The 25,187-nt window shown below is 39.0% G+C and overlaps 1 protein-coding gene across 5 annotated transcripts in view; it reads right to left on the bottom strand.

The window, feature by feature from the left end:
• LOC107092319 (calmodulin-regulated spectrin-associated protein 2-like) overlaps nucleotides 1-21,693 on the bottom strand; it is a 42,579-nt gene extending 20,886 nt beyond the window's left edge. For 2 of the 5 annotated variants that reach the window (XM_015386711.1, XM_015386715.1), the window contains exons 1-5: nucleotides 21,113-21,693; nucleotides 11,111-11,370; nucleotides 4,486-4,665; nucleotides 3,068-3,154; nucleotides 116-148 (exon numbers count right to left, since the gene is read on the bottom strand). In XM_015386711.1, the coding sequence (XP_015242197.1) occupies nucleotides 116-148; nucleotides 3,068-3,154; nucleotides 4,486-4,665; nucleotides 11,111-11,370; nucleotides 21,113-21,251 (699 nt within the window). In that variant the 5' untranslated portion in view covers nucleotides 21,252-21,693. The remainder of the gene's footprint in view (nucleotides 1-115; nucleotides 149-3,067; nucleotides 3,155-4,485; nucleotides 4,666-11,110; nucleotides 11,371-21,112) is intronic. The other 3 variants (XM_015386713.1, XM_015386716.1, XM_015386712.1) reach the window with 2 other exon arrangements.
• Between the last annotated feature and the right edge of the window lie 3,494 nt (nucleotides 21,694-25,187).

Here is a 25,187-nt window from a genome sequence, read left to right as displayed (position 1 = left end):
TCAGGGCTGCATGCAGGGATAAACAACAGGAGGGAGAAATGTGTAGGTTGGGGTTAAGGAGGTTCAGGACTGATGCTCGGGTTTGGGAGATCTGTTCCAGAATGGATGAACTTACAGGTACTAATCTCCAGTACCATTTGCTAGAAGACTTGATGGTGGATCATGATTGGATAAGAGGAGAAAATGGGATACATATTAGGCCAACAACAGAGGAAAAAAAAACAATAAAACAGCAGCGGCTGAAAGAGAGACACCAGCATCATCTCTTTACAAACCCAGAATCGTCAAAATTGTGTTAAGTGTGCAGGAACCCAGCTCTATTCCTCTTTCTATCTTACAAGCTTTCTGGAACTCTGTCGAAGAAAAGAATTCCCACAGCATGATGCTGCCACAACCATGTCTCATCATGGACACGGTGTTTTCTGGAAAGTTTAGGAAGGCCTCTTTGATCAATGCTCTGCATGTTAGTTTAGATGGATGCTCTTAGATGGGTTGGTACTTTGCAGTTTTCTCCTATTCCTTCTGTTTTAGATTGAAAAACACTATCAGATGTTTTAAAGTTGTTAGTATTGTTTTATATATTAGCCTGACAAAAAGACACTTTTTTAATTTCTTAGAAAATGCTTTAGCTCACTTTACTCTTGTTGTGCATCTTGTTAAAATTTAAGCTTGTTTTCTATATCATTAACGTTTTAACAAAAAATGACATGACGCCTAATGATTGTAATCTAGTTTAAGATAGAAGAGTGTTTTATTAAAACAGATCATTAAGGATTCAAATATTCTGTAATTTTTTTATTTAAAATTTCATTAATCCTCCAGGCAATGCTATATTCTCTGAACAGCTTTATTTTTAATATAAAGATGCAGTTAAAAGTTGACCTAAAATTGGAAGCGGTGGGTTTTCAGCTTGGTCGGCTACAGCTGAAGGGTTCAGAGACTCTTTCACCCCCAGGATGCAAAGACAACAACAGCCTTTGGTGCTAAAGTTGTTCTTTGGGACACTTACTAAGAAAGGCTGCCCTGTTGTTGTCTAAACTACAGAGCTGAGGTACTGATCTACATTTTCAGGGTAAAATAGATGATATTTAGTAATACTAACTAATGCTAACCGACAAACTTTCAGAAATAGTTAAAAATGTGCTTTATTGATTTAAAATGTCCATTCTTTATAACAGCAATCTAATTAGCTATTGTGCACAACAAATTTAGCCTTTGTTGATGTGGGCACTTACAGCAGAGCGAACACAGACCTCCTCCATATCCTCACAGAACTGAGGCAGTGCTTCATCATATGACCGTAGTTAAACAGGTTTCACACTTTCCCAGAATAGACGAGACTAACCGAGGAGCATCTTGTGCCGATCTGCTGGAGTGGGGATGTCGCTGATGCATTGATGTGTGTGCTTGTGAAATGATCTCCTCCCGCTGCGTTATAATGAGTGAATAGACTTCTGTTGAGCCTCACAGAACGAGCTGTGTGATGGAGCGTGCAGCATGAAAGCAGCTGACTGATGTCAAGAGTCTTTTTTTTTTTTCCAGGACTATTTTCTTCTTTTACATCTTTGACAAAGTTAGTCAGGATGAAACAAATCAAAAACACATGTACAGTTTAAGGTTTATTCCTCTACTGTAGCTAGACTATCATGTTACTCTGGGCGGAAGGGGGTTTGCCTCCCTTTAGAGGGAGGCATGACTCAGCTCCTTATAAGAGGCAGTCAGAGGGGCTCCTCAATGACAGAGACTCATTTTAACATGTAAACAGTTAAAATGATCAGTTATTTTGAGTTGTGATGACTAGCTTCTGACTGCGTTAACATCATAACATGCCAATTCTGCATGTGTTTGGACGCTTGGACTGAAATAGGCTTCCCCTCCTCCCCCTCCACTGTCTCCAGCTGATCCAACTACACCGGCTGCATCAGATCTTTTGTGTGGGCATCTTTTTATGCACTGTCTATTGTGGAAACCAGGATGACAGGTACGTAAAGGTAAAAGTCTGCTCTTCTCCAGTGACATCTGCGTTGGACGTCTGTAAGCGGATTAGCAGAGATTCGTTTAAGGTCTGGAAATGCCTTGGAAAGTGTAGCTTGAAGCTTCTATGGACGCTATCCCGGTACTTGGCCATATAAGTAGCTTCACCACTGAAAACCGACTTGATTTAGTAAACAGCGACATTAAGGCCACACTACTAAGGAATGTAGTTAAACTAGTAACAACACTGCATTTAACGCCACTTTGACCCAACACTGTAAAGAAGATGAGAAACACGGGGAAAAAACCCAAACAAATAATAATTACATCCTCTCCATAGAAAACTATCAGAACTAATAAACTGCCTGAATATTTGTACTCTGACAGAGATGCTGGTAGAATGCTGAAGCAAACTGATTTCCACACTTTTTACAATCCATTCACCTTGTTGAATCTTTAATTGAAAGAAAGTACAAATCTGTATCCACCAGAGTGCTGTGATTCCCTTTTATTTAAGCCTTTGCTTTCCATTTTCAACCTTCACCGTATTGTTTCCCTGTCATGGCCTATGGTCTGACCGAGCTCTGTGCTGTAGCTTCATGATGAGTGAGCAGAGGAGGATGGCAGCTGACTGCAGCATGTATGGGCCAGCAGATCGACTTGTTGTGTCACAGTGACATTACATAACCCCAGAGCTTGCAGCAATGCGCCTGGCTGTCACTGAGGCCCTTTGGCTACAGCTGCCATGCCTCCTACTCTCCTTCCCCCCCTCTACTCAGATAACCCCTCCTCACTTCTCGTCTGACTGTCACCCTGTGTCTCCTCCACTGCCCTGTGCAATGCTTTGTCTCCTCCAACAGCAATGGAGCAACTCTTGCCAAAGATTTTCTGCAGCTGGTGGCTGAGCTCATCTGTTCGTCTGATTTACAGAGCTCTTTACTCGCACTGAATGTGTCGAGGGGAGAGAGACACAGATGTGGCTCAGAATGAGAAACTAAAATCTACAAATATTAACTCACTACTAGAAAGTGATCAAGCTTGTTTCTGAAGATACATAGCGTCTTTGATATTTTATTTGGAGTAAATCTCTCACCTTATGCGTTGTGGCGTTTGTCTCTTGAAGGGAAGCTTCTCTAAACTTCTGCTCCTCAATGAGGACGTCCCTCAGATGTTCGTTCACCTTGAACAAGAGAAAGAAACAAACAGTAAGAGACATTCAGAGAGAGGAAGACACTCTTTCAGACAAGCACTGTGGCAGAATCAGGCTGAATCAGGATTCTGTAACAACCAGCTCATAGAAAAACTGATAATGACTTTATAGCAAATACAACAATCAAATGCAAAGATATATAAACTGATGTTTATTAATAATATCTTTTAAATCACAAGGATTAGCCTTTTATGCCAGCATGAAGGCATACACACAGAAAAAAATACATTCCTAACAATGATCTCTAAGGTTTACACACAGAAAAAAATCCTCATGACTTTAACATTTAATGCACGTGCTGCTTAAACATAACAAACACTTTGACATCAAGGATCACAACACGTTTATTCAATGCAGCCCAAACTTTGCATTACTAAATAGTGATGAAAAGCAAAACAGAACAGCTTTAAATCTCAGCAGGCCCTGACCATGTCAGTTTAAAATTATTTTCCACAATTAGGTGTTGCACCATAGTCTGCTGGGTTTAAAAAGAAACTGGAGAAATAACCAAAGATTTAAGAACTTATATGGGGCTAAAAAGGGCATGTGATCTTGCAATGCATTGTGGGCTGCAGCCATCATTGCCTTGGGGCAACAGCTTTTGTGTACTGCACTGATTTGGATGCTGTGCTTCAGGATCTGGAGACACAGAGTGCTTTGAAAATGGACCATAAAGAGAAAGGCAGTGAACTGTACCAAGACAAGCCAAGCCAGATTTGAAAGTTCACCATCTAGAAAAAAACTTATAGGGATCAGTGGAACTGATCCACTCAAGCATAGCTGGATAAAATCTTTTACAACACCAGAAATATACTTTATGTAGGTCGTAAGCAGTTATTACTACTGGGTAAAGTCTGTTTTCCCAGGTAGGTTAACAGTCTGGAGACTGGCACCATGATGGAGTCACTGGTAATATAAAACTATTTAGGTAATCAAATTTAGATTTCAGATGTCATAGTATTTTTGGTGTCACCATTAGCAATAGAAAGCAGCTAAATAATCTGTTAAAGATTAATAACAGAGATCCTAAAGACTCAACTATTCCAGTTCTTTATTTGCTTTTTCATTGCATTTTTAGCAAAGCAGAGAAGTTCCTAATCTTGGACTCTCTTAGGAAACACTCCACATTCCAGCTCCCTGACTGGAAATCAAGACACTGCTGTCATATCAGCTGAAGCAGACAGAAACAAACATCAGTGCATCAAATAAAAGGCAATGCAATGCATGGAATGCATGCAGTCTTAGGAAGCCCCTACCCTAAAGGTTTATATTTGCACACACAAACAGGCTCCTGCTCATACCTTGTTGATCCAGGTTGTGATTGCATCCTCCGTATCGTACGGCAGCCCCTGGACCAGTCCATCGCCGTGAAACCGTTCGGCAGACGAGTACTTGTTGATGCAGGACATCACCCTCTCCACGCTCACCATCTCCACGGTGTAGGCCATCATTAAGGTATCAATGAGCGCCAGATGGGAGGTCTGGACAGAAACACGGAAGCAAAGGTTTGTTAGTGAAAAACATGATTAACACAGATTTTCCTAAATCTAAAATGCTAAATCTGAAAATTAAAGTTTAAAGAGCCATAGAGTTCACATTCCTATAGAGTCACTGATATTATGAGAGTTATTTGAGCATCAAAACTGAGACAAAGGTTGACATTTTACTGGCCTTTCTTATCCCATTCCAGACCGGTTAGAACGACAGACCTCCCCTTCCCTTTCCTGCCACACAACAGCCCTTCAAAGCATTTATCCTACATATGTCAGCATGCATGAGTAAGCTGTAAGTGTGACACCTGCATACCGATCCATTAACAGTAAACCTCCACAAGGCAGACAAATTAGGTCAAAATGATTCAGTTATTTCTAAAAAAAAATAAAATTAAAACACCAAATAACATCCCTACATTAAGAAAATCAGCTCAGAAAAATCATTTTGCAAAAAAAATGTCTCAACCTTTTCCTTAACATGCAAAACTTTGTTAAAAATCATTTAAGTTAATTAAACAACATCCATATTTGTTGCTTCAGCTTTAATGAACTAACTTTAGTTTCTAAATGCTAATCATGGATTAGACTTTAATGTGTGAATAATTATTTTTAAGAAACACATCTAAAGGGGTCTAGTATTTTTTTCACTTGCCTGTATATAGTTGGACTGCATGAAATACAAAAACAAAGAGTAGCATGATTTTTGGTATTAGCTAAAACTTATTACATAAACTGTTCTGTTTAGACTTCATGCAGTTTCAGGATATTATCAGATACTTCACATTGCATGCATTCTGCACTTGGCTGATGTCTGCTGTGCTGATGGATTGAAATTGCCTCATGGACAGAAAAGGAGAGACGAGCAAAGCAGCTTAGACGGGAACTGGAGATCTGGAAAATTGCAATTTCCTTAAGACCAAATTGAGCTTTCCCTGAAGAATAAAGCATTTCTTAACTCATTTGCATAAAATCCCCCAATCTTCCATACCGTTAAGAGGCTTGCATCGCACACAGGAGAACTGGAAGGAGAAATCCTGAGATTTTCAACGAAAATGACAAGCTATGTGAATGAACTCCTTCTGCTGCTGGGAAATTATCTTTTTTTTATGTTTGATTTTTATATTTTTATGTTACATTTTTTTAAGTGAAGTTAATCTTAATTATTAGACATAAAATATTTAGAATCCAACCGACTTAAATTGTGACTGAGGTGATTTTTTTTGTTTACAGGTTTTTTTTATATATTAAAAGGTGTACAAACTTTTATTGATAGAATATCTGTTCTATAATCAATTAACTTAGTAGTTCACAGTCATTAATGTTATTTTTACTTCATTTTATAAATATAAAATGAGGAATTAGACAATAAAATGTTATCTAAAAAAGATCATATATAGTTATTTGACTTTATATGTATAACTAAATATAGATCGAAGTAATTACATTTATTTTTAGGAAGGGGGGTCAAGCGGATTTATTGAGTTTTCTAATGATCCTGCCAAAAACACAGAACTGCAGCACCCTTGTGTCCGTTCTTGCAGCTTGCATATCATGTGATGTTTTTTTTGTTTTTTTTTTTTACTTTATGGGGTCAGAGTTGAGCTGGATGCTGGTGGCTTCTAAGTATCCACAAAATCCATCTTGAATATAAGGTCCCATTTAACATCAGCTGTACCTGAATCTCTGCCATAATCACTATATAGGACACTATATTATGGTTAGATGAGTGTCCGAAATTTCCCAAAATGCTTGAAACTTGAAACTTGAAAAGTAGTTATCATCCATGGTCACTAGACGAGCAGATATATCCCAGAATGCTTTGCGAGGAGAGCTTTCTAAATAGGTGACAGGCCAGAATAAGGGATAAGAAAAAGGACAGACAGACATTAGCTAGAAATTTTAATATTCTCTTGCAAAACTGATGCTACATCTGTTGAACTGTTCCACATTTCCTGATTTTACAGCATAAATAAGAATGTTTCTCCCAAAACATTTCCAAAACAGGTCATTTTAGGTAGATAGGTTTGCAGTTGTGAAATCCCCTTTTCATGTTTGAATGACAGATTGTACTGTACTGTGTTAGATGTTAAAAGCTCAATATATTTGTTTTAAAACTTCATTCAGCTTTAAATGTCTCTACAGCAGGAAAGAAGACACCAGTGTTGACTCTAAGGCATAGATTTAAAAGCCATGTGCTGCCTATTATGCCTTGACAAAGACTTTTATGGTGTGTGTGGGGTGGGTGTGTGTCTGTTTGAGTGAAGCAGTGAGTCTAAAAGTCTCACAGTGACAGACACGCCTTTTAAGGCGATTGGAGATGGCAGACCATAGTAACAAAGAGTGGTAAGAAGCTGCAGCATGCTCATGCAAACCATCAGTATTCTTCCACCACCGTTGCATGGCTGCTAGGGTGTGCACATGTGTGTCCTTCATCAAAGGCATCCATAGCAGAGCTAAATACACCTGAACAAACATAATCAAACCAACCAATTGTCCACAAACATAGAAAAGTATCCATTCAGAGTCACAGACAAGTGGTTTTACAGCACAGCTTCACATCTGTGCATCTGCTCCTTCCCTTCCCATTTTTTTTCCCTTCACCTTCATTCACTAAATGAAGGTGAAGCATTACCCATAATGCACGCCTACTCCTGCAGGCTTTCACTTTCCACACCCCCTCTGCCTCATCACTCATTTCAGCCTTACAGTAGCAAACATGCAGGGAACACAGATACTTCATTAAGAAATTAGAAGTTTTGTAGAAAAGGACCTGATAAACCTTGTGCAGATAGCTGGAGATGGCTGTGCTTCTGGTACAGAGGGTATCATTTGTGCACCAGATGAGCTTTGACTCGGTGTGAGACCCCACCCTCTACTTTGCACCACTTTCTAGTGCACATCACGCCTTCCTTATCCTCCTAGCCAGTTCCACAATCCTCCTCCTTTGTCTTGCTCCTTTTTCCCCTCCTCTCGCTTCCTTCCAGATTGATACATTAAAAGTTGGTCTGTTCCACTCATTTTCTCTCTTTTTTCCTCCCACCAGTTTCATATCTCTTCTTATGTCCTCCAACGTCTTCACCCTTTTCTCCCGCCTTACTTTCCTGCTTCCTCCTGGATCACACCCAAATGGCTGCCCTTAAACTCCCCCTCTTCCTCCTTATTCATCCCCCCTCTGACTGAATGCCATACTCCTCCTTCTCCTCCTCCTCCCTGACATGAGTTATTCCTCTGGCACACAGTATTTGGAAAACCATGAGGTCATCATTTTCTCTCCAGATATGCACCGTAACCCGAACAGAAAAGCCCCCACTTGTGCATCACTGAAAGGTTCCTGCTGACTCCACAAAAATACACTTTTTAAATTCTTTAATAAGCAGAGACGAAGAAAGATTAACAAATACCTCTATAAAAAAGATCAATGTGTTTGAGAGGAAAATTAGAAACCGGCAAAATGCATCTAGTTAATGTAGTCACTAAATCTGGAACTATAAACCACACAGGAGGTGTGACTGAACAAATCATTTCCTCCTTCATGCTTCTCTTTGTGGCTTTCTGGATCAATAAGCAATCAAACCTGAACATAAAAATGTCCTAAACATGTTAACGCTAAATTTATTTCAAGTGTAAGCGGTGAAAAAATTGAGAGCAGGAGTGCAGAGCCAATAAAATGCAGCAATAAAGGGTATTTAGAAAAGACAGGTGGTATATATATATATATATATATATATATATATATATATATATATATATATATATATATATATATATATAATTCCCCAATTTTCAGCAAAACACATTATAAATGTAATAAATGTATCATTCTACTCATATATTGTGATTTTCGGCTGCCGGATATGATATCGATCTTTCAATTCCTAGTATCTATTTAAAAAAAGATAACATTTTAACCCAAAACAACGAAAGAAAATAAGCCACCTCTGCACCGCCACTCTGCTAGATGGCACCGTGGAGCCGTTTTGCTGTGCGGCGCAGCGCCATATCTGTAGTTCAGGCAGTCACAGTAGAAGACATAGGCCGTTTCTCAATTCACAAAACGCGTAAACGAGTATTAACTTCTGTTCTCGCCAAGCACATCCTTGACAAGAACACAGGAAAGCTTGGACTTTGGGAGAATAGGAGCATGTAGATTAAATCTGGGTCAATTGGAATAGAAACACATTTGTGACATCACCACATTCAAAGCTAGTCTGGAACTGCGTTTCACCTCCTGTTATTAATAGTCTCTAGATAATTATAAATTCCAACTTTTTTCATTTTGTGGGGGGATAATGATTAACACAGTCAGATAACAACAAATCAAATGATTGATTTGCCAAAAAAAAAAAAAAATCAGGTATGCTGAGAGAGGGCTGCGGCAGACGGGCCATTAGCCTTGGCTGCGGTTCGACTCAGTGGTTTGCTGGTTGCCACGGTCCTCTCAACATGGGAAAGATTTTAATCAGTAAACGGGCCATATAGTGAAGCTTAAAAGTAAAATGTTCTTGCCTCAAATGATCTTAAAATGCTTTATATAACAACGGCAACAGAAAAGGTGAACTTTTAACTTAATACTCTGAGCTATGTGAGAGCTAACCTTGAACATCACCCCTAACAAAAAGTCTGCCAACCTTTTATGATTGCACTGTGACGCTAGAATTTAATTTATGGATTTGAATATTGCTGTGTTTCTGGATTTTTTTGTGTCTAAAAGTGCGGCCTCATGTCGTCATGGGGCTGCCTTTAGCTTAGCCCCGCCCCCTGCTGGCCCAGCGGTATACCAACAAACTGTGAAGCTGTTTCTGCATTGTTGCCAACTCAGTGCCTTTATCTAGTGCCTTTTCAGACCCTGTCTGGTGGCTGTTTATCAAAAAAGTGACAAATTAGCTGCTTTTTTCCTGTCTCCTTGAGGACTTCGATAGCACATGCACTGCTATGAGCCCCTCCATTCTGAAAAACGCAGGGACTCAGACGCAGCAGCTGCAGCCACTGTCTGCAGTCAGAAAGCAGAGCAACTCTTCTGTGTTTCCACATTCAACATGAGTCACACATACGCAAACATTCCACGAATCTCCCATGAATTAAAAATTACAATGTAAATAGAATAGTTGGTTTTTTTCCTCATTAAAGCTGTTGCATTGAAATACAACAGCGCTTGGATGCAGTTGACTTTTTTTTCCAGTACTTTTGAGCTCTAATTTTATATGCTCAGCTGTTCAGATGCATGATTAATAAAAACATATTTCTGTGGTGTGACAAACTGAGAACACACATTTATTTCTACTTTACAGGTAAGGTAAGGAAACCTGTGGGAGCAAAGGTAAAAACGTCACAGACTGTGAGGGCAGGGAAGAAGAAAGACTGAGTGCACTGTGCTGCAGACCCCTCTTGGCAAGAGCAGAAACGCCCCGTCTCCATCCATGCGTGCCATCGCCGCGTCGCTGAAATATCAGATTAATTCACCTTGACCTCCCCTAACATCTTCTTTATCAGGTCAGATGATTATATTCGAGCTTAGACACAAATGGCCTCTTAAAGGGTTTAAATAGTCAGAAAGAAATGAATGGGGGTCAGAATACTCCAAACTCATACTAGAGTTTAACCACCCATGAACAACATCGCATATAGGACTGATTGGATGCAGTTATTGGTAAATTATCACATTTCATTCCCTAATGCATTTCATTGCATGGCCTCTAAGTAACATTTAGAGGCTATAAAATGGAGTTTAGTGGATAAGATGCAAAAACTCCCTGCAGTGAGAACTTCTCAAAATATGATTGTGGTTTGAGCACAGGAAGGTATGTCCTAAGCTGTCTGATGATGCATGTAATGAAACATGTTTTCACAGAAAATAATCTGCCCGCCATATGAATAATTTTGAGTCTAAATATAAGTATCGTACATGCAATATATTATGCAACAGGCTTACTAAAGAGGTGAACTCACAGTCAAAGGTGCAACAACTATATAGTGATTAAAAACCTAAAGTGACTCAAATCAGCCAATTAGTTGAGGCTGCTAATGAATCTCCTCAGGTACTACAGCTTCCTCCTACAGTCCATACACAAATAATCGCCTCGTCTAGTCCTGCATTTCAGGGCTTCTCTCATTGGTTTGCCAAGTCACCTTCTGGATGAAAAGGTTTTGTTTTATCCTCTGCCTATTGACTGGCTTCAATAAACTATGCTTTCGTGATATTTACAGTTTTTACACCTCCGTTTGGCAAACGGAACCAAGTTGTGAATAAATCACTTATATTTTACATGAAATCTCCATGGTTACCAAATATGAACATTTAAGGTGTGGAAAAGTTTCACGTAGAAGATAAGAATAAAAAAAAAAGAGATTTCAATTTAACAAAGGAGCAAAGTGAAGTCTTGTTTTGCTAACCTACTTTGCCCCCGAATATATCCATCCCTACTCCTCTACTCACCATGTGTATGGGCGTGCTGGTCAGGTCTCTCTCAGTGACCAGTCTGTCCTGGTCAGTGACATACAGCCCCTTCTGGGCCAGGGCTTGGATGACGGCATTGTGTCCCAGTAAAGGTTTGACAGCATCGCTGCGGAGGATAAGGCTTCCTGCACGGCAGTACAGCTCTGCAGACTGAAGCAGGCAGGCGACCGGAGGCTTCAGGTGTTCCTGATTGTATTGGTCCTTGTAGAAAGGCTCAACCAGCTCCTCTGGAACAGCATCTAAAGAGAGAGAGTTAAAACAGAAAGGAGTTTAAAAAGATAACACTATATTTTGCAGCTTTTATCTCAACCCACTCATCAGTCCAATTAAGGTTTGGAGTATAGGTTTCTTATATGTCTAGAGCAAAAAATTTTACCATCTAAGATGACTGCAATTAAATACCAAAAAGTACCAATCTGTTTATTAAAGAATCGGTTCAGTATAGCATATTCCAGTCTTTTAGATGTTATGCTAATGATCATTAAACACAGTCTAGATTAATTAACCACTTAAGCCCTGAGAGTCTTAGGAGCAAATTCCGCCTGAAATTACAGATGTGAATTAAAGCAAGTACAGCTTCCAAATTATTAATCGGAAATACAATTGTTTTTATTTGTATGAAAAAAGGCATTAAGGAATACTTTTCAGGTGGAACCACTATTTTAAATGTCAACATGTCTGATTTATAGGTGATTAAACAAAGAAAAAATTAAAAATATTTAGCCTCGCCAATTTTTTTCCAAAATAAACACTGCAAAACACCGTGAAACCCCATTTCAAACTCTGGATGAACCCTCAGATTTTACACATCCACATATTGACTATAACTCAAGCACATTTGAACTGAATAAGATGAAATTTAAAGCCCCATTTAAAAGGTGTGTGGATGAAACACCATGTGATTGTGTTTTGGCCATTTCTATAAATAGATAAATATTAGCAGGTGTCAGATGGTTCCGGTACCGGGCCCGCCGGGCTCAAAGGGTTAAAAAACAAACACATTAAAACATAAAAAAAGGGGAACATTAAAATAAAAAACACCAGAGGCCTCATCTTACACATCAACTTCCGTGTCATTAATAGCTCAACTGTGTGGCCACGTTTTCTTAAAGCTAAGGTTTATTCTTTAGTGCCAGAATTCTTTCAGCTATTCTGACATGAAAGGCAAGTTTAATCATCTGGATTCTAATTAGCTTTTTTCTTTTATCAGCCCATATGTGCATACACTGACCAATTCCCTTGGGGTGACTCGTGTAATTGCACATTTCGAACTAGCATCTATTAATAGCAATTTTGATTTCGCTGCAGAATAACAAGCTAAAATTTAAATTATAGCTATTTTGTTTGTTTAAATTGAGACTTGTGTAACATTTTTCATTATTGTGTGAACATGTGAACGGAAAAAGAAATATTGTCTCTAAGAATCGGCCAAAACACGTTGGCAGCAGATGTTTTAGACTGATGTCAAAACAACTGGTACCACCATCGGCCTTTAAAAACCTGTATTGGTCAGTTTCTAGGTCATCTAACACACTGTAATGCTAAGGGTTGCATTAAAGGGAGTAGAGGTGGTAGGCCTCTGTTTGGCGCTCATAGTAATTCTAATTTTAAACCATAGATGTTGCTGCAGATGTTGCTGCCTCTAATTAATGGCAGTAAGGACAGGAAGAACCCAAGCTTTAAAGTTTGACCTTCTAAAAGTATTGCTTGTTAAGAGTTTTTTTTTTTGGACATTTTTCTCATTCTTTATCTCACATGCTGCACAGGCAACTTTTTTGACAGGGCAGGTGATCTTTCTGCTGCTGGATGGATGTTATCTATGAGATCACAGACAACAGCTGTTAACTACAGTTGACAGAAATTTTATTAGGACTCTTGATGATTGGACATAGATTAAAGTTAGAAAAAAAAACTGTTTCTGTTTTTAGTAACTACTCCAAAGGCTGTGCCACCCTGGATTGAGAGCCACATGCCATGTATGAAATAGTTCATCTAGCCTGTCTAGACTTGAAAACACAATCACTGATGACCATCTAGTTTGGTTTCCAATTAGAGAAGGAATGGTGAATGGCTATATAAGGTAAAAATTTACTTTTTAAAGATTTTTTCTTTTCCAAATCTGGAGAATAAATTTGTCCCACGTTAGTAGTCTCCACAGGATTACAAGAACACCCTACAACTCCGTCACTCCTCTATAGTTTTTTTCTTCCTTCGTGACATCAAGTTGTTTTTAACCACAAGCTGTGACTCAGACCTCAGCGATACTCCTCATAAATAGCCTCCTGTAAGCCTTCCCTTCTTCCCCCGTTAGAGCCACTTTCAGACAACGATCCTGTGTAGGAATGTCGACGTGTGAGTGTGCGGTGACACACTTTGCTCCTGTTTGTATCCCTGGTGTGTGGAGGTCATTTCCTCTCTGCCTGTCTCCGAAGAACGCCGTGGAAAACAAAGAGCATGAAAAGATTCCAGCTACAGTGTTTCCCCTTCATAACAAGCCTGGAGCAGAATCATATAGCTTGAATAAACGGCTTCAGAAGACAAAACGGAAAAAGAAAATGTAACGGTCTGTTCAGAAAAACAAGTCTAACATCCATTCAGCTTGTGACCAGCCCTCTGCAGTTTTCCAGAAGCTGTGGTTACAGCAGCCTCCCCATGTAGCCACACTGGGTGATGAAAGGAGATATTTAAAGCAACATGCAGATGTTCCACCTCTTGAATGAGAACTTCTTCATCACAACTGTTTAACTGCTCCAACCTGTAACCATGTCTACGCATTAGAGCAAATTAGCAAAGCTTTACTCAAAGAACCGTGATGATTTGTTGATTAGGGGGAGGTTGTTGTCAGCTGACTCTGTATACTGAAATGTTCAATCAGCTCTAGAAAACAGCAGCTCCTGCTTCACACAACAGCTCATAGAAGAGTTAAGGGAAAATGACTTGAAACACAATCACAACCTTTTTTTTTCTTTCTAAAGTTCATCAAAAATCTGCCTCATAGAGCATTTTTTTGTCGGCCATCAAACAGGAAGCAGACAGGAAGTAGCTGCCACGGGAAGTCCAGGCATGGAGAAGACTGCTCCTTTTGGAGACCCCTGGGAACAAGCTAATAGTCTACTGTGCTTATCTCTGCTGGATCCCTGTAGTTTGTTATTTTTTAATGCAAACAATGAGATTAAAAGGTTAGTTGTAGCTTAAACAACCAAGATCCTCATTAGATAAATCCCATTTAAACCCATTATTACTGACAGAGGGTGGAACACAGGGAGAAAGTCTAAAATAAATCTTTTTTTTCATAAAAAAAACATCAATAAAACCAAAAATAGATTTGACACCAGAGCAAAATTGCATAAACTGCAACATTAAATATGACTGGGATCTTTAACTGCCTAATATTATTAAGAGATTCACACAATCCCCCTCTGCAAACGTAACATGCCGTATGACTGTTATTAAAAGACTGTGAAGTTAAGGCCCTTAAGGCAGAGCTGTATTAAAAACAAGAGTCTGCAGCGGAAATCTCTTCATGGATCCAGCAACATAGTTTTCTGACTGTCACTGACACAAATACAAGCTTAATAACAACAACAACAACCAATCAATCCAATCCCTACCTTCTGCTGTTGCAAAAGAAATAAAGAACAATCCTTAAATTGAACATGCAAAAATTACAATTTGCTAGAGCATTAGACATCAGATCATAAGTGGTAATGGAATTTACGTACATATCATATGTGAGAAAGGCGTCCTGCACATCTTAAAAGACAGAGATGTTTTGAAAACTCTTTGGAACAAAGAAAAGTTATGCATTTTGGGTTAAAGGTATGTTTTGGAGACAATCTGAACCAAACCTGTTTTTACATACTTTTCCCATTTTCCAGATGGGTATTTTCTTGCTTTAAAAGCAACTGAGGCTGCCTAATTAACAAGAACATAAACCAATAAGAGGAAAAATGGAAACTCCAAGAAACAAAAATGGAAACAAAAACCAGGAAATAATCATATTAGATATCTTTTTCAGCCACCTGAAATGCAGCTTATCATCTAAGTGAGGTGGAAGGGGCCATTTAGAAACTATGTTGCCTCCCTCTCTACTTTTGGGATGGTATGTACTAACAGAAACTCCTAACAGACCGGAAAGAGTAAAGAAGGATGTGGAATTGTGTTGTGTGATTTGAATTACCCACTGCTGATACACATACTTTCATCAACTCGGTTACACACAATGCAAATAACAAACCTGAGAGGTTTATCAACCGGTGTTTGGTCTACAACACTTAAGCAGGCAGCTTTATCCATGGCATACCTTCTACTTATATATACTGATAAGGTAAAAATAACTTAGTTTGTGACTCTAGTCTAGAATTAGCTTTTTCTTTAACCAAATATGGATCAATAATTAAACAAAAGAGACCCTTAACAATAGAACTGTGGCCCTTAGCCATTTTGGATCCATTTCTCTCCTTGTTAACAACCGATTTAAGGCAAAACAACAAACAGCAGCAGCAAATCTTGAGAGGCTAACATAGTTTTTAGGAATCAATAATAAAAAAAAATCATATCAGACTAGATGGTTTCTCATTTTACAGCTTCTTATTTTTACTAAAATGTGCTAGTAAATCAGTCAACCACATGGCAGCAAGGCATTGCAATTGGGTCTTCAATTAAAAAATACTTAACTGATCCAAAAGGGAAATTAATGCTGAGACTGTTAAAGGAGTTTCTTCAACCAGCTGCATAGATTTTAATGGCAGCAGGAAGGATCTCTTATATACTCTATCTAAACTTGCTTAAGTTTGCATTGAGCAACATAGCAGCAAAAAGAAACAATAAAAGTAAAGATAATATGCAAAAAAATAGTCCAGTGAGAAGCAGTTTGGTTGAGATAAAAAGCCATGATCTCAGAGGTCAGAGGACAATGAGCAGGAAGGCAACAGTAGGTCAAAGAAGTATTGCAACCAGCAGATGAAATAGAGCTCATTTAGCTAATGTTAGGAGGGTATGTTATGTTCAGTCAGTAAATCTGCAGCCACTGCATAATCCTGTAACGCCAACATGGTCCAAAATCTCTGAGGGAGGATTGTGATGAATTGTTGGGTCTTTGCTATAAGGAGTCAAGAAATTTATTGAGCTAATTAGGGGGGACAATCTGGCACTGATAAAGTGGCCATTGGATTTATAATTTAAAAGATCTTTTCTACTCATTTTAGTGACATTTGAAGGCGCATCATAAACTCCAAATAAACTGTTCCATGGCTTTGTTGCTGAACTTATTCAAGATAATCACTGCAAATGCATTCAAATGTTCAGAGTTTTCCAACTTAAGTCCAACATCAAAACAAGGAAAATAAATCAATGTTTCATTTGAGTCATGTCCTGAATGGCCAGTCAGTATGAACATAAGCCAGACAACAGGCTGACAGCAGCAACAGGCTCACATTTAATTTACAAGAAACAGATTATATTTGCAGAGAATACTATGCAACGCTTAAATTCACATTCAAGTTACATTTAAATGATAAATGTAGTAGAAATACTTTTATAAAAGACAAATTCAGAAGTTTTTGTTTTTTCTTTAACCTTGAAAGATTTTACATTTCAAGTTTTGGATCTACTTCTTTTATTTATTGTTTTACAACTGATCTAAATTATTCTCATGATAAATAAATTTGCAACCATCCATCCATTTGCTGTCACGCTTTATCCCAGCTGGGAGTGGTGCTGGTGCCTTTCTCCAGCTGTCTACAGGTGAGAGGCGGGGTCCACCCTGGACAGGTCGCCAGTCTATCGTAGGACAACAAAGAGACAAACAGGACAAACAACCATTCACACACTCACACCTAAGAAGAATTTAGGAAAGCCAATTAACCTAACAGTCATGTTTTTGTACTGTGGGAGGAAGCCGGAGTACCCAGAGAGAACCCACGTATGCACAGGGACAACATGCAAACTCCATGCAGAAAGACCCCGGGCCGGGAATCAAACCTGAAACCTTCTTGCTGCAAGGCGACAGTGCTACCCACTGCGTCATTGAGCAGGCCTAAATTTCCAACCTACTGTAGCAATGAACAAGTCCTCCAGGATCAAGATGGGATTGTTATAACTCCAGAAAACCAGATTCATGTGAAAATCTACCTCTCTGAGTTTCTGAGGTTGTAGGAAAACTGTTGCTTCCAGCCAGGGACAGATTCTACCCGCAGCTCGCCGGGTCTATCTGGGCCAAACAGGACTCTAAGGACTGCTCATGAATTGGGCCACAGTTCTCGGTGGTACTAGGAGCTGAAACTGTGTCATTGGAGGGCCAAGACAAAAAAAACAGGGCAGCAGCAAAATGCTTGCAGCCACAATACACGCTTGGTTACTTGTATCTCTTGGAAAAATTAGTGGCTCTATGTGATCTGACCCAAAGATTGTTCTCAGGCAGCATCTTTCTGTTCTTTTTGTATTTGATCCTTTGATCAAGATTTTTTTCATCTTACATCCCATGCTTCATCAATATTATTTGTCAGTACATTCGTTAGCAGCAACTCTAGCCAATAATACATCCAAGTTGAAGTGTATGAATCATTACTTCTGAGATTTTGCATGCTAAACTCAAAGAAACACCAACAGGTTTAGCACTGATGTTGTGTTCTACCACATGTTTTTTCACTTTAATGATTCAAATTTTGTATGTTGTTATATTCTCCTTTATATTGCTGAAAACCTTTGCCATAATGCGTTAATTTTCTGAGGCCTGTCTCGTTTATGTAATAGTGTCCATAAGAGTGTTTTTATTTCATTATAAGTGAACCATTCTGTTTCTTTTCTTGGAGATCAATTAATTAGATTAATTAGAGCCGTTAGTGGACAAACAGAATCATGATGACAACCCCCCCACCCCCTAAAAAATAGATATGTTCGGAAAAAAGTTGTGGAGAGGTTTGATGGGGAATATCATTAGTTTTAAACATCTCCCATAGCAGCATTCATTCCTTCATCCAAACAATATCAGTCAGGTAGCAATGCCGCACAATAATGTTGGATGTCCACCTAAACTGACAGACTTGGTAAGGGGTGTACAGCCAGAGAGGCAGGAGAGAGGGTTGTTGTATCCTGCCGGAGCTGCTGAAACTGACAGCTCTAGTGGAAGAATCTGTTGACAGGACATCAGACCTCAACTTAATAAAATAGCTCAGGAAGGGCTGCAAGAGAACAGTTCACATTGAAACAAAGTTATGAAAAGCAAAATTTGCTTTTCCATATTGCTACTGGGGCAAAATTCAAAATACGATGCAGTAAAATTAGGCAAGCACTCAAGGTAGGAGCTTGATTCTGGGCTAGAAGGTAAAAAACAATCAAAAAGCAAAGCTTGGGCACCTTCAGAGTAACACCACCAAGCCACTGGTTTAGATATGTGAAAAAAACACAATTGTCAAAATCCAGCAAAACGAAGAGGAAGCTTTTACAAGACACATCAACTTGGTTGACCACAACATCAACAGAGAGGATGCCATCGACAACAAGCAACCTTTTTTGGATTGTTTGGTGAGCATGGAAGGAGAGGAGAAACCTCAACACTGAAGTGTGTAGGAAATGCACTCACACAGACCAATATCTTCTTTTTGACTTACACCACTGGAACACAAACTTTCAGTCATTAGAACCTTACAACACCGGGCCGAGCATCTCCCTATTAAAACAGAGGTGAAGCACAAAGAACAGAAACACATCAAAGATACTCTTTTAACTCTTTTTGTAGATACCCAAACTGGATGTTTTTTCAAATCAGTAAGGAAATCTAAAAGACTTGCAGCAGACCATAACAGTGAGAAGATTAAACTCAAAATCATCACCATCCCATATGTTGCTGGAGTCTCTGAAAAATTCAAGAGGATTTTCTCCAAACACAAGATCCCAGTACATTTCAAACCAAAAAAAAAACCCTTAAACAGACTCTAGTGCATCCTAAAGACTAAACTCCCAAACCTAAGATGAGTGAAGTGGGAATGCTCTGATCTTTACATTGGAGAAACCAAACAACCTCTCCACAGACGCATGGCCCAACACAGGAGATCTACCTCTTCCAGACAAGACTCTGCTGTCCACCTAATCCTTAAGGACAAATGACATTTGTTTGAGGACCAGAATGTTCAAATTTTGGACAAAGATGACAGGTGGTTTTAAAGGGGTGTGAAGGAAGCCATTTATGTTAAGAGAGAAAAACAAATCTTAAACAGAGGGGAAAGACTCAGGTTTCAGCTCTCAAAAACCTATAATACAGCGGTAGAATTGATTTCTTCCCACTATCATCGGCACCAGAACCTTAGGGCCAATCTATACTGATCTAACAGGACAATAAACAACCACAAAATCCATACTTTCCAAATTAAGACAAACTATACTTTCATACAGCCTTTCCTAACAAATATACACATATATTTTAACATCCATCTAGATAAAAGGTAAAGTGGATAACGTTCTTTCAGGTTTGAGTTCTGGGACAAACATCTTTTCCATTGCCATTACTTACCTATTATTTACAAGTACTAATATTTACAAATAATGTTTATTTACTAAGTTTTTAATAGTATAGTTATTTATCTATGATTTAACTGAAGACGGACTTGCATTTTCTCTTTACCACATATACGGTAACAAAAAATCTAGTTCTGAAAAGAGCAAGAATTCTGTACTTATCATCTTTAATGTTGGTATATTGATGTGTCTAACTAACCACAGTGTTTTTGTGGTCAAGTAATTGTTAATCTATGAAAAATTAAAATGTTTTGAATATTGAGAGTATTACTGTAGTATCACTTGCAGAGGTGTCAGGTAACAAAGTACAAATACTTTGTTACTGTACTTAAGTAGACTTTTTAGGTATCTATAGTTCACCCCTACTTATTTTTCTTCCTACTTCTGACTTCTACTTATTGCATTTTCACACAAGTATCTGTACTTTTTAAACAAACATTACTCGTCACTCTTGGCTTCGGTTTAATGTTTCTAAATATTCAATTCATGTCATGTGCGCCATCCAATGCAGATCATTGGCTCCATCCACATCTAGTGAAAACTAGTGTAATTGGATGAGTCATATAACGCAAACCCTCATTGGTTAGCTAAAGGAAATCATCAAAAGCAAGCAGGTGTTCTTCAAACTGCAAACGCAAATTGTCTATGCCATGCTACAATGTCGAATTCAGAAAAAGATGTGGGTTTGTCAGAAAGGTCGGACACAGGCGAGAGCGTATCGGGAGACGGAGACCAACAAGACCTCCCTCATCCTTGGTCCTATCTCAAAGAAGTTTTCGAAATAATCTGAAAATTGATCTTTCAATTCATTTAGTGGCATCTGCCTGTTTTTTTTTAATACTTTTATACTTTAAGTAGTTTTTGGAGTACATACTTTTTCACTTTTACTTGAGTAAAAAGGTAAATTCTATACATCTTTTAAACTGCAGTATCTATACTTCAACTTAAGTAACTAAAGTGTGTACTTTTGACACCACTGATCACTTGAGAGTATTGCTGCTGCCACTGTCAGTATTATGGGGATAAAAATGGTAGGGGTGGCCAATGATTGGATAAGAGTGGCCATGGCCCCCTCTGGCCCCCCATCTAGCTCCGCCCCTGCAAGGCATGTGATACCACAGAAGTTCCAGAGCCAATTTATCAATGATCTTTCCAGGATTAACTATGATTATTATTGGAAGACCAGACAGCTGTTAGGAGAAATATAACCTAGATTAGCTCTTTAACTCACTAACTTAAATAATAAACTTGCTGTATTGTTGTGTGCGCGGTCTTCAGTTTATTCCAAAAAGCAGCTTGTTGTTGGGCAGAATGTTTGCTTCCAGCGTGTTTCTGTCACATAGAGATCCTAATAACATGATGATGTTTACCAAACAGTCTCAGCAGCACGCCGCATTATCACACATGTTGGCTGATTAGTCTTAAACCGTCTTCTCTGCATTAAAGGCTCCGAAAGGCGCCACCTACCCGAGCCGAAAGCCTTGGCCACCAGCCACGTCAGGCTGCAGGAGATCTTGGCCCTGGTGAAGTCGTAGTGATCGAAGCTCTTGATGGCAGGAACGATAAATGTGCGTCTCATCCCTCTGTCCTCTGGCGCATCTCCCATCGTCCGTCTGTGCGTCTGTGTCCCTCAGTCAGCCGGAGGAGCTCCTCCTGAATGCAAATGACATCCTGTCCAGAGGAATCCGATGCAGTAGGGGGGGGGAAAGCAACCTTAATGCTGATTGGAAAATAATAATAAAAAAAACTTAAAGCCTGTCTGTTCTAATCTTGATTGAATCCCTCCTTGATCAGATGAGCCCCCTGCTCAGCGTTACCTCCTTCAATCGTGACAGCAGTTTGGAGGCAGGATTCCTGAAAAAAAAAAGATCCTTCTTTTTTTAAATCTTCAGCTCTTACGGCATAACGAAAATACTTGCGGCACAAGAGCAAAGATAAACATTTCCCATCAAGGTAATAAAATAAAGAAGTAAGTTGAACCGCTGTTCCTCTTTTTTTCCCTTTTCCTAACTGTTTTCATCTCCTTTTTTCCCCCTTCTGCGCTTTTCCTGCCGCACTGATCATTGGATGAGGCGCATTGCGCACGCGCGATCCACCCACCCCAGCCTTTACAATCCTGTCAGGAGTCATCACAATGTAATACAAACTAAGGGTAGGATGGCTGCTGACTCAAACCCACATGTTTCCATAGTGAAATACATGAGAAAAGCCTAAAGAATGGGCTCTGGTAATGCAGTGACTCAAAGGAATATCACAGTACTGATAGTTAGATAACCTTTTTATTTTCTTAAATTTGAAGAAACAAAAAACAAAACTGCATTATATACTGGATCTGTTGGAAAAGTTAGGATGATATATGACATATTTTTGTGCTATAAATATAAAACATATTATCCTGTAAGTTACACATTCTCCCTGACTAAATCAGATAATCAAAAATTTCAGCTAGATTAAATATGTACCTTTTAATAGCGTTACAATCCTAAGACTTGCAGAGGTATATAATTTCTCACATTTTTTCAGGTCAGTGCCACAAATTTCAATGAGTCTTTTTTTTATTATTAAAAGAAAGCTGCAGATTTTTGTAAAATAAAATTCAAAACAAAAAAACAATACAAATCTAAGCTGCAGTTCCTGGCAGTAATCCCATTCACTGTAACACCCTTGATAAAATCCAGTTATCTTCAAAAGTCATCTCTATTGTTAGTTATAAATGAAGCTCGTCTTTGAAGGTTTGATCTGAGAACCTGAGTGAACAAATAGGATCTTGAAGTCCAAAGAAATCAGCGTGCAGGCCAGAAAAAGAGGAGTGGTGGGTTAAAACTGAAGGTTAAACAAATATATCCTAAGCTAGAGAAATCTGGTGGAGGACTAATTCATCCATAATCTGCAAACAAGGAAAATGCAAACCTACCAAGTCTTCAAAATGAAAGCTGTATAAGGAGAAAAAAAGAGACGGTATACAGGCCTGTATTCTGCTGTCACCAACAGTGCTGTCTGAACCATTCTAAATATTAAAGCTCCAGGCTGCTCTTATTGGTCAGAAAGTCACCATAAAATTATGCAGTGTGAAACCACTGCTCAAGTCAATTGGATATGACTGAGAGGTAAAGAGTAGACTGCAAATAATATATATATATATTTTTATTAGGGCACAAGATGCACAACACTGCTCATCTAAGGTGACTTACATATAAGCATTATCTAGAATTTTTTATATTAGATAGGTACAAATAGAAGATATAACACAAAAGTATAATGGAAAACATTTGCACGTATAGACTAATCATTTGGCCCAATCTTCCTTTTAAAACTGCAAGGAAGAGTTTATGTCAGTGTAAAACAAAGTAATGTGTTTGAGGACATTAGTTTGAAAGATTTTCCCACAGTTTCCTAATTGAAATCAGGTCCGGGCTTTTCTATCAGATCTTTGGGACGTTGTGCTAAAATGTCTCTTTGTGTCAAAATGTGCTTTGACCCGAACACTTTTTGGAGTCTTTTTCCTGCTGAAAGTTAAATCATGAACCCAGCCTCATATTTTTCAAGGTTAGAATAGTCATTTTTTATTGCAAGATAGGTGTGCATTTACCTGTGTACATACTCCAGTCAGCTGTCCCTGTTGAAGAAAGGCATCCCCCACAGAATGATGCAGCCACCACCATACTTCCTAGTGGAATTCTACCTTATGTCCATCTAAATCCACTTTTAACTTCTCTATAACTATCTCCATACTTTCTATATGTGTTTTTTGGTCTTCATGTTTTCCAGCAAACATGTGACATTTTCAGGAAGGATTAAATATGCAAATGTTTTTCTATAAAAAGTTTCATATTCAAACCTCTTCAAGTGGGATTTGAATAGCTTTGCCAGGCTGCAAAGCTCATATGTGCAGAACAAGTTCAAAAGGAACTAACATTCAACAGCTGATTTACACAAATATTTCCGTTTGCTTAGCAGTTCACATTAGTCACAACTTTATACGTTTCATGATTTTTTTTTTTTTCAAGATTTAAACTGTGGATTTATTTATTTATTTATTTTTTTGGTGTCCTCTTTTGCAAATAGAGCTCTTGGAATAGATTTCTCAGAGCTCAATCATAGCCCAACATATTTGCTTTCACAAGCAGAATTTTATGGCTGTTGCCGTAAGGTTTTGCTTGGTATTTGTATATGAAACTTTATTAAAAATGATTAAGGGAGTAAAATTATATACAATGGACAAAAAGACGAAACGGAAAGAAAGGAAATAATAACTAAGTAGAGAGAGAAAGAGATAGAGACAGGAAAGAGACCATGAAAATAAAACAAAACAGCAAAAATAGGAAATAGGAACACAGAAGATATACAGTAACTCCTTGAAGTCTACTTCCATACCCGTATGAGATGAGAGGAACAGAAAACCGAGAGCGTAACAGAACAGAACAACCAAACTAAACATAAAAAAAAATATCCATGTATGTGGAAGGAAAAACTTATGGTAATTACAGGGTGGTATATATCTGTAGCTGCAGCTTAGTATTTAGTATTAGTGTGTATCCATGAACACCTGGAACTACACTCCTGTGGCATGTATGCATTGGCATGCTCGTGTGTAAAGGATGTTACAAAGCTTCTTCAGGAAGGAAAGTATGCTTAATAGCCGGTGTAGGCGACCCCAGACTCGCTCTACAGGGACCAGAACAGAGAAAGAGGCCATACGAGCCCCAGATATTCAGGGGCACCCCAGGTTACTGGGACACAAGCGAGTCAGGCGTAGGGACAGCCGTACCTACCAGAGAAGGGAAGATGAGAGCACTTGGAGCCCAACCCCCAAGGGGTCCAGTCCCTGAGGGGCATGTACCCAGAGGCCATAGTGCCTAGATGCCACCGGGTTTGACAACGAGCCCATGGGCTCTGCCAGTGGCTAGTCACACCCAACGTGACCCGTATAAGCATCCAGGGGTCAGAGGGCCCGGGAGTGCACCACCACCTCGTGGCGACCCCACAGGTCCAGGAGGCCTAGGCCTGGCCCGGCAGACACAGACACCCCTCATCTGTGGGGGGCATAAGAAGGGGACAGGTCCTGCTCATACTAGGGGCCTAGGATGTTCAGTAGGTGGGAGGATAACAGTCAACCTGACAAGTAGACAAAAACAAATTCACATTTTTACAATCACATTCACACAGTCCCACCCCATCCATAGGGACATATACAGTACAAGCACTCAACAGAGGCGTGATATCCCAAGTAAACGCCCGAATCCAGGCCGCCACCTCACCCCACTACATACAGTATGGATGTCTAACCCACCTCTGCATTTAGCCAGCTCTGAGAACACATAACTTTAGGGCACTCATGCTAAAATACTTGCTTTTTCTGATTCAAACTTCTGATCTTGATTATTTTCCCCAGAAATGGTTCCTATTTATCCTCGGCTGTAGGTTTATATACATTTTGAATTTGTGTTAGGGGTTTAGGTCAGTTCTAATCATTCTGTTCTCACATTACCATCATCTGAACACCATAAGGTTAATACCACCATGCTTTGATTATAGCAGTGAT

The sequence above is a fragment of the Cyprinodon variegatus genome, unplaced genomic scaffold, assembly GCF_000732505.1.
Source record: "Cyprinodon variegatus isolate N-32 unplaced genomic scaffold, C_variegatus-1.0 Scaffold374, whole genome shotgun sequence".
Classification (NCBI taxonomy): domain Eukaryota; kingdom Metazoa; phylum Chordata; class Actinopteri; order Cyprinodontiformes; family Cyprinodontidae; genus Cyprinodon; species Cyprinodon variegatus.
This window is presented reverse-complemented; position numbering and strand designations above follow the sequence as displayed.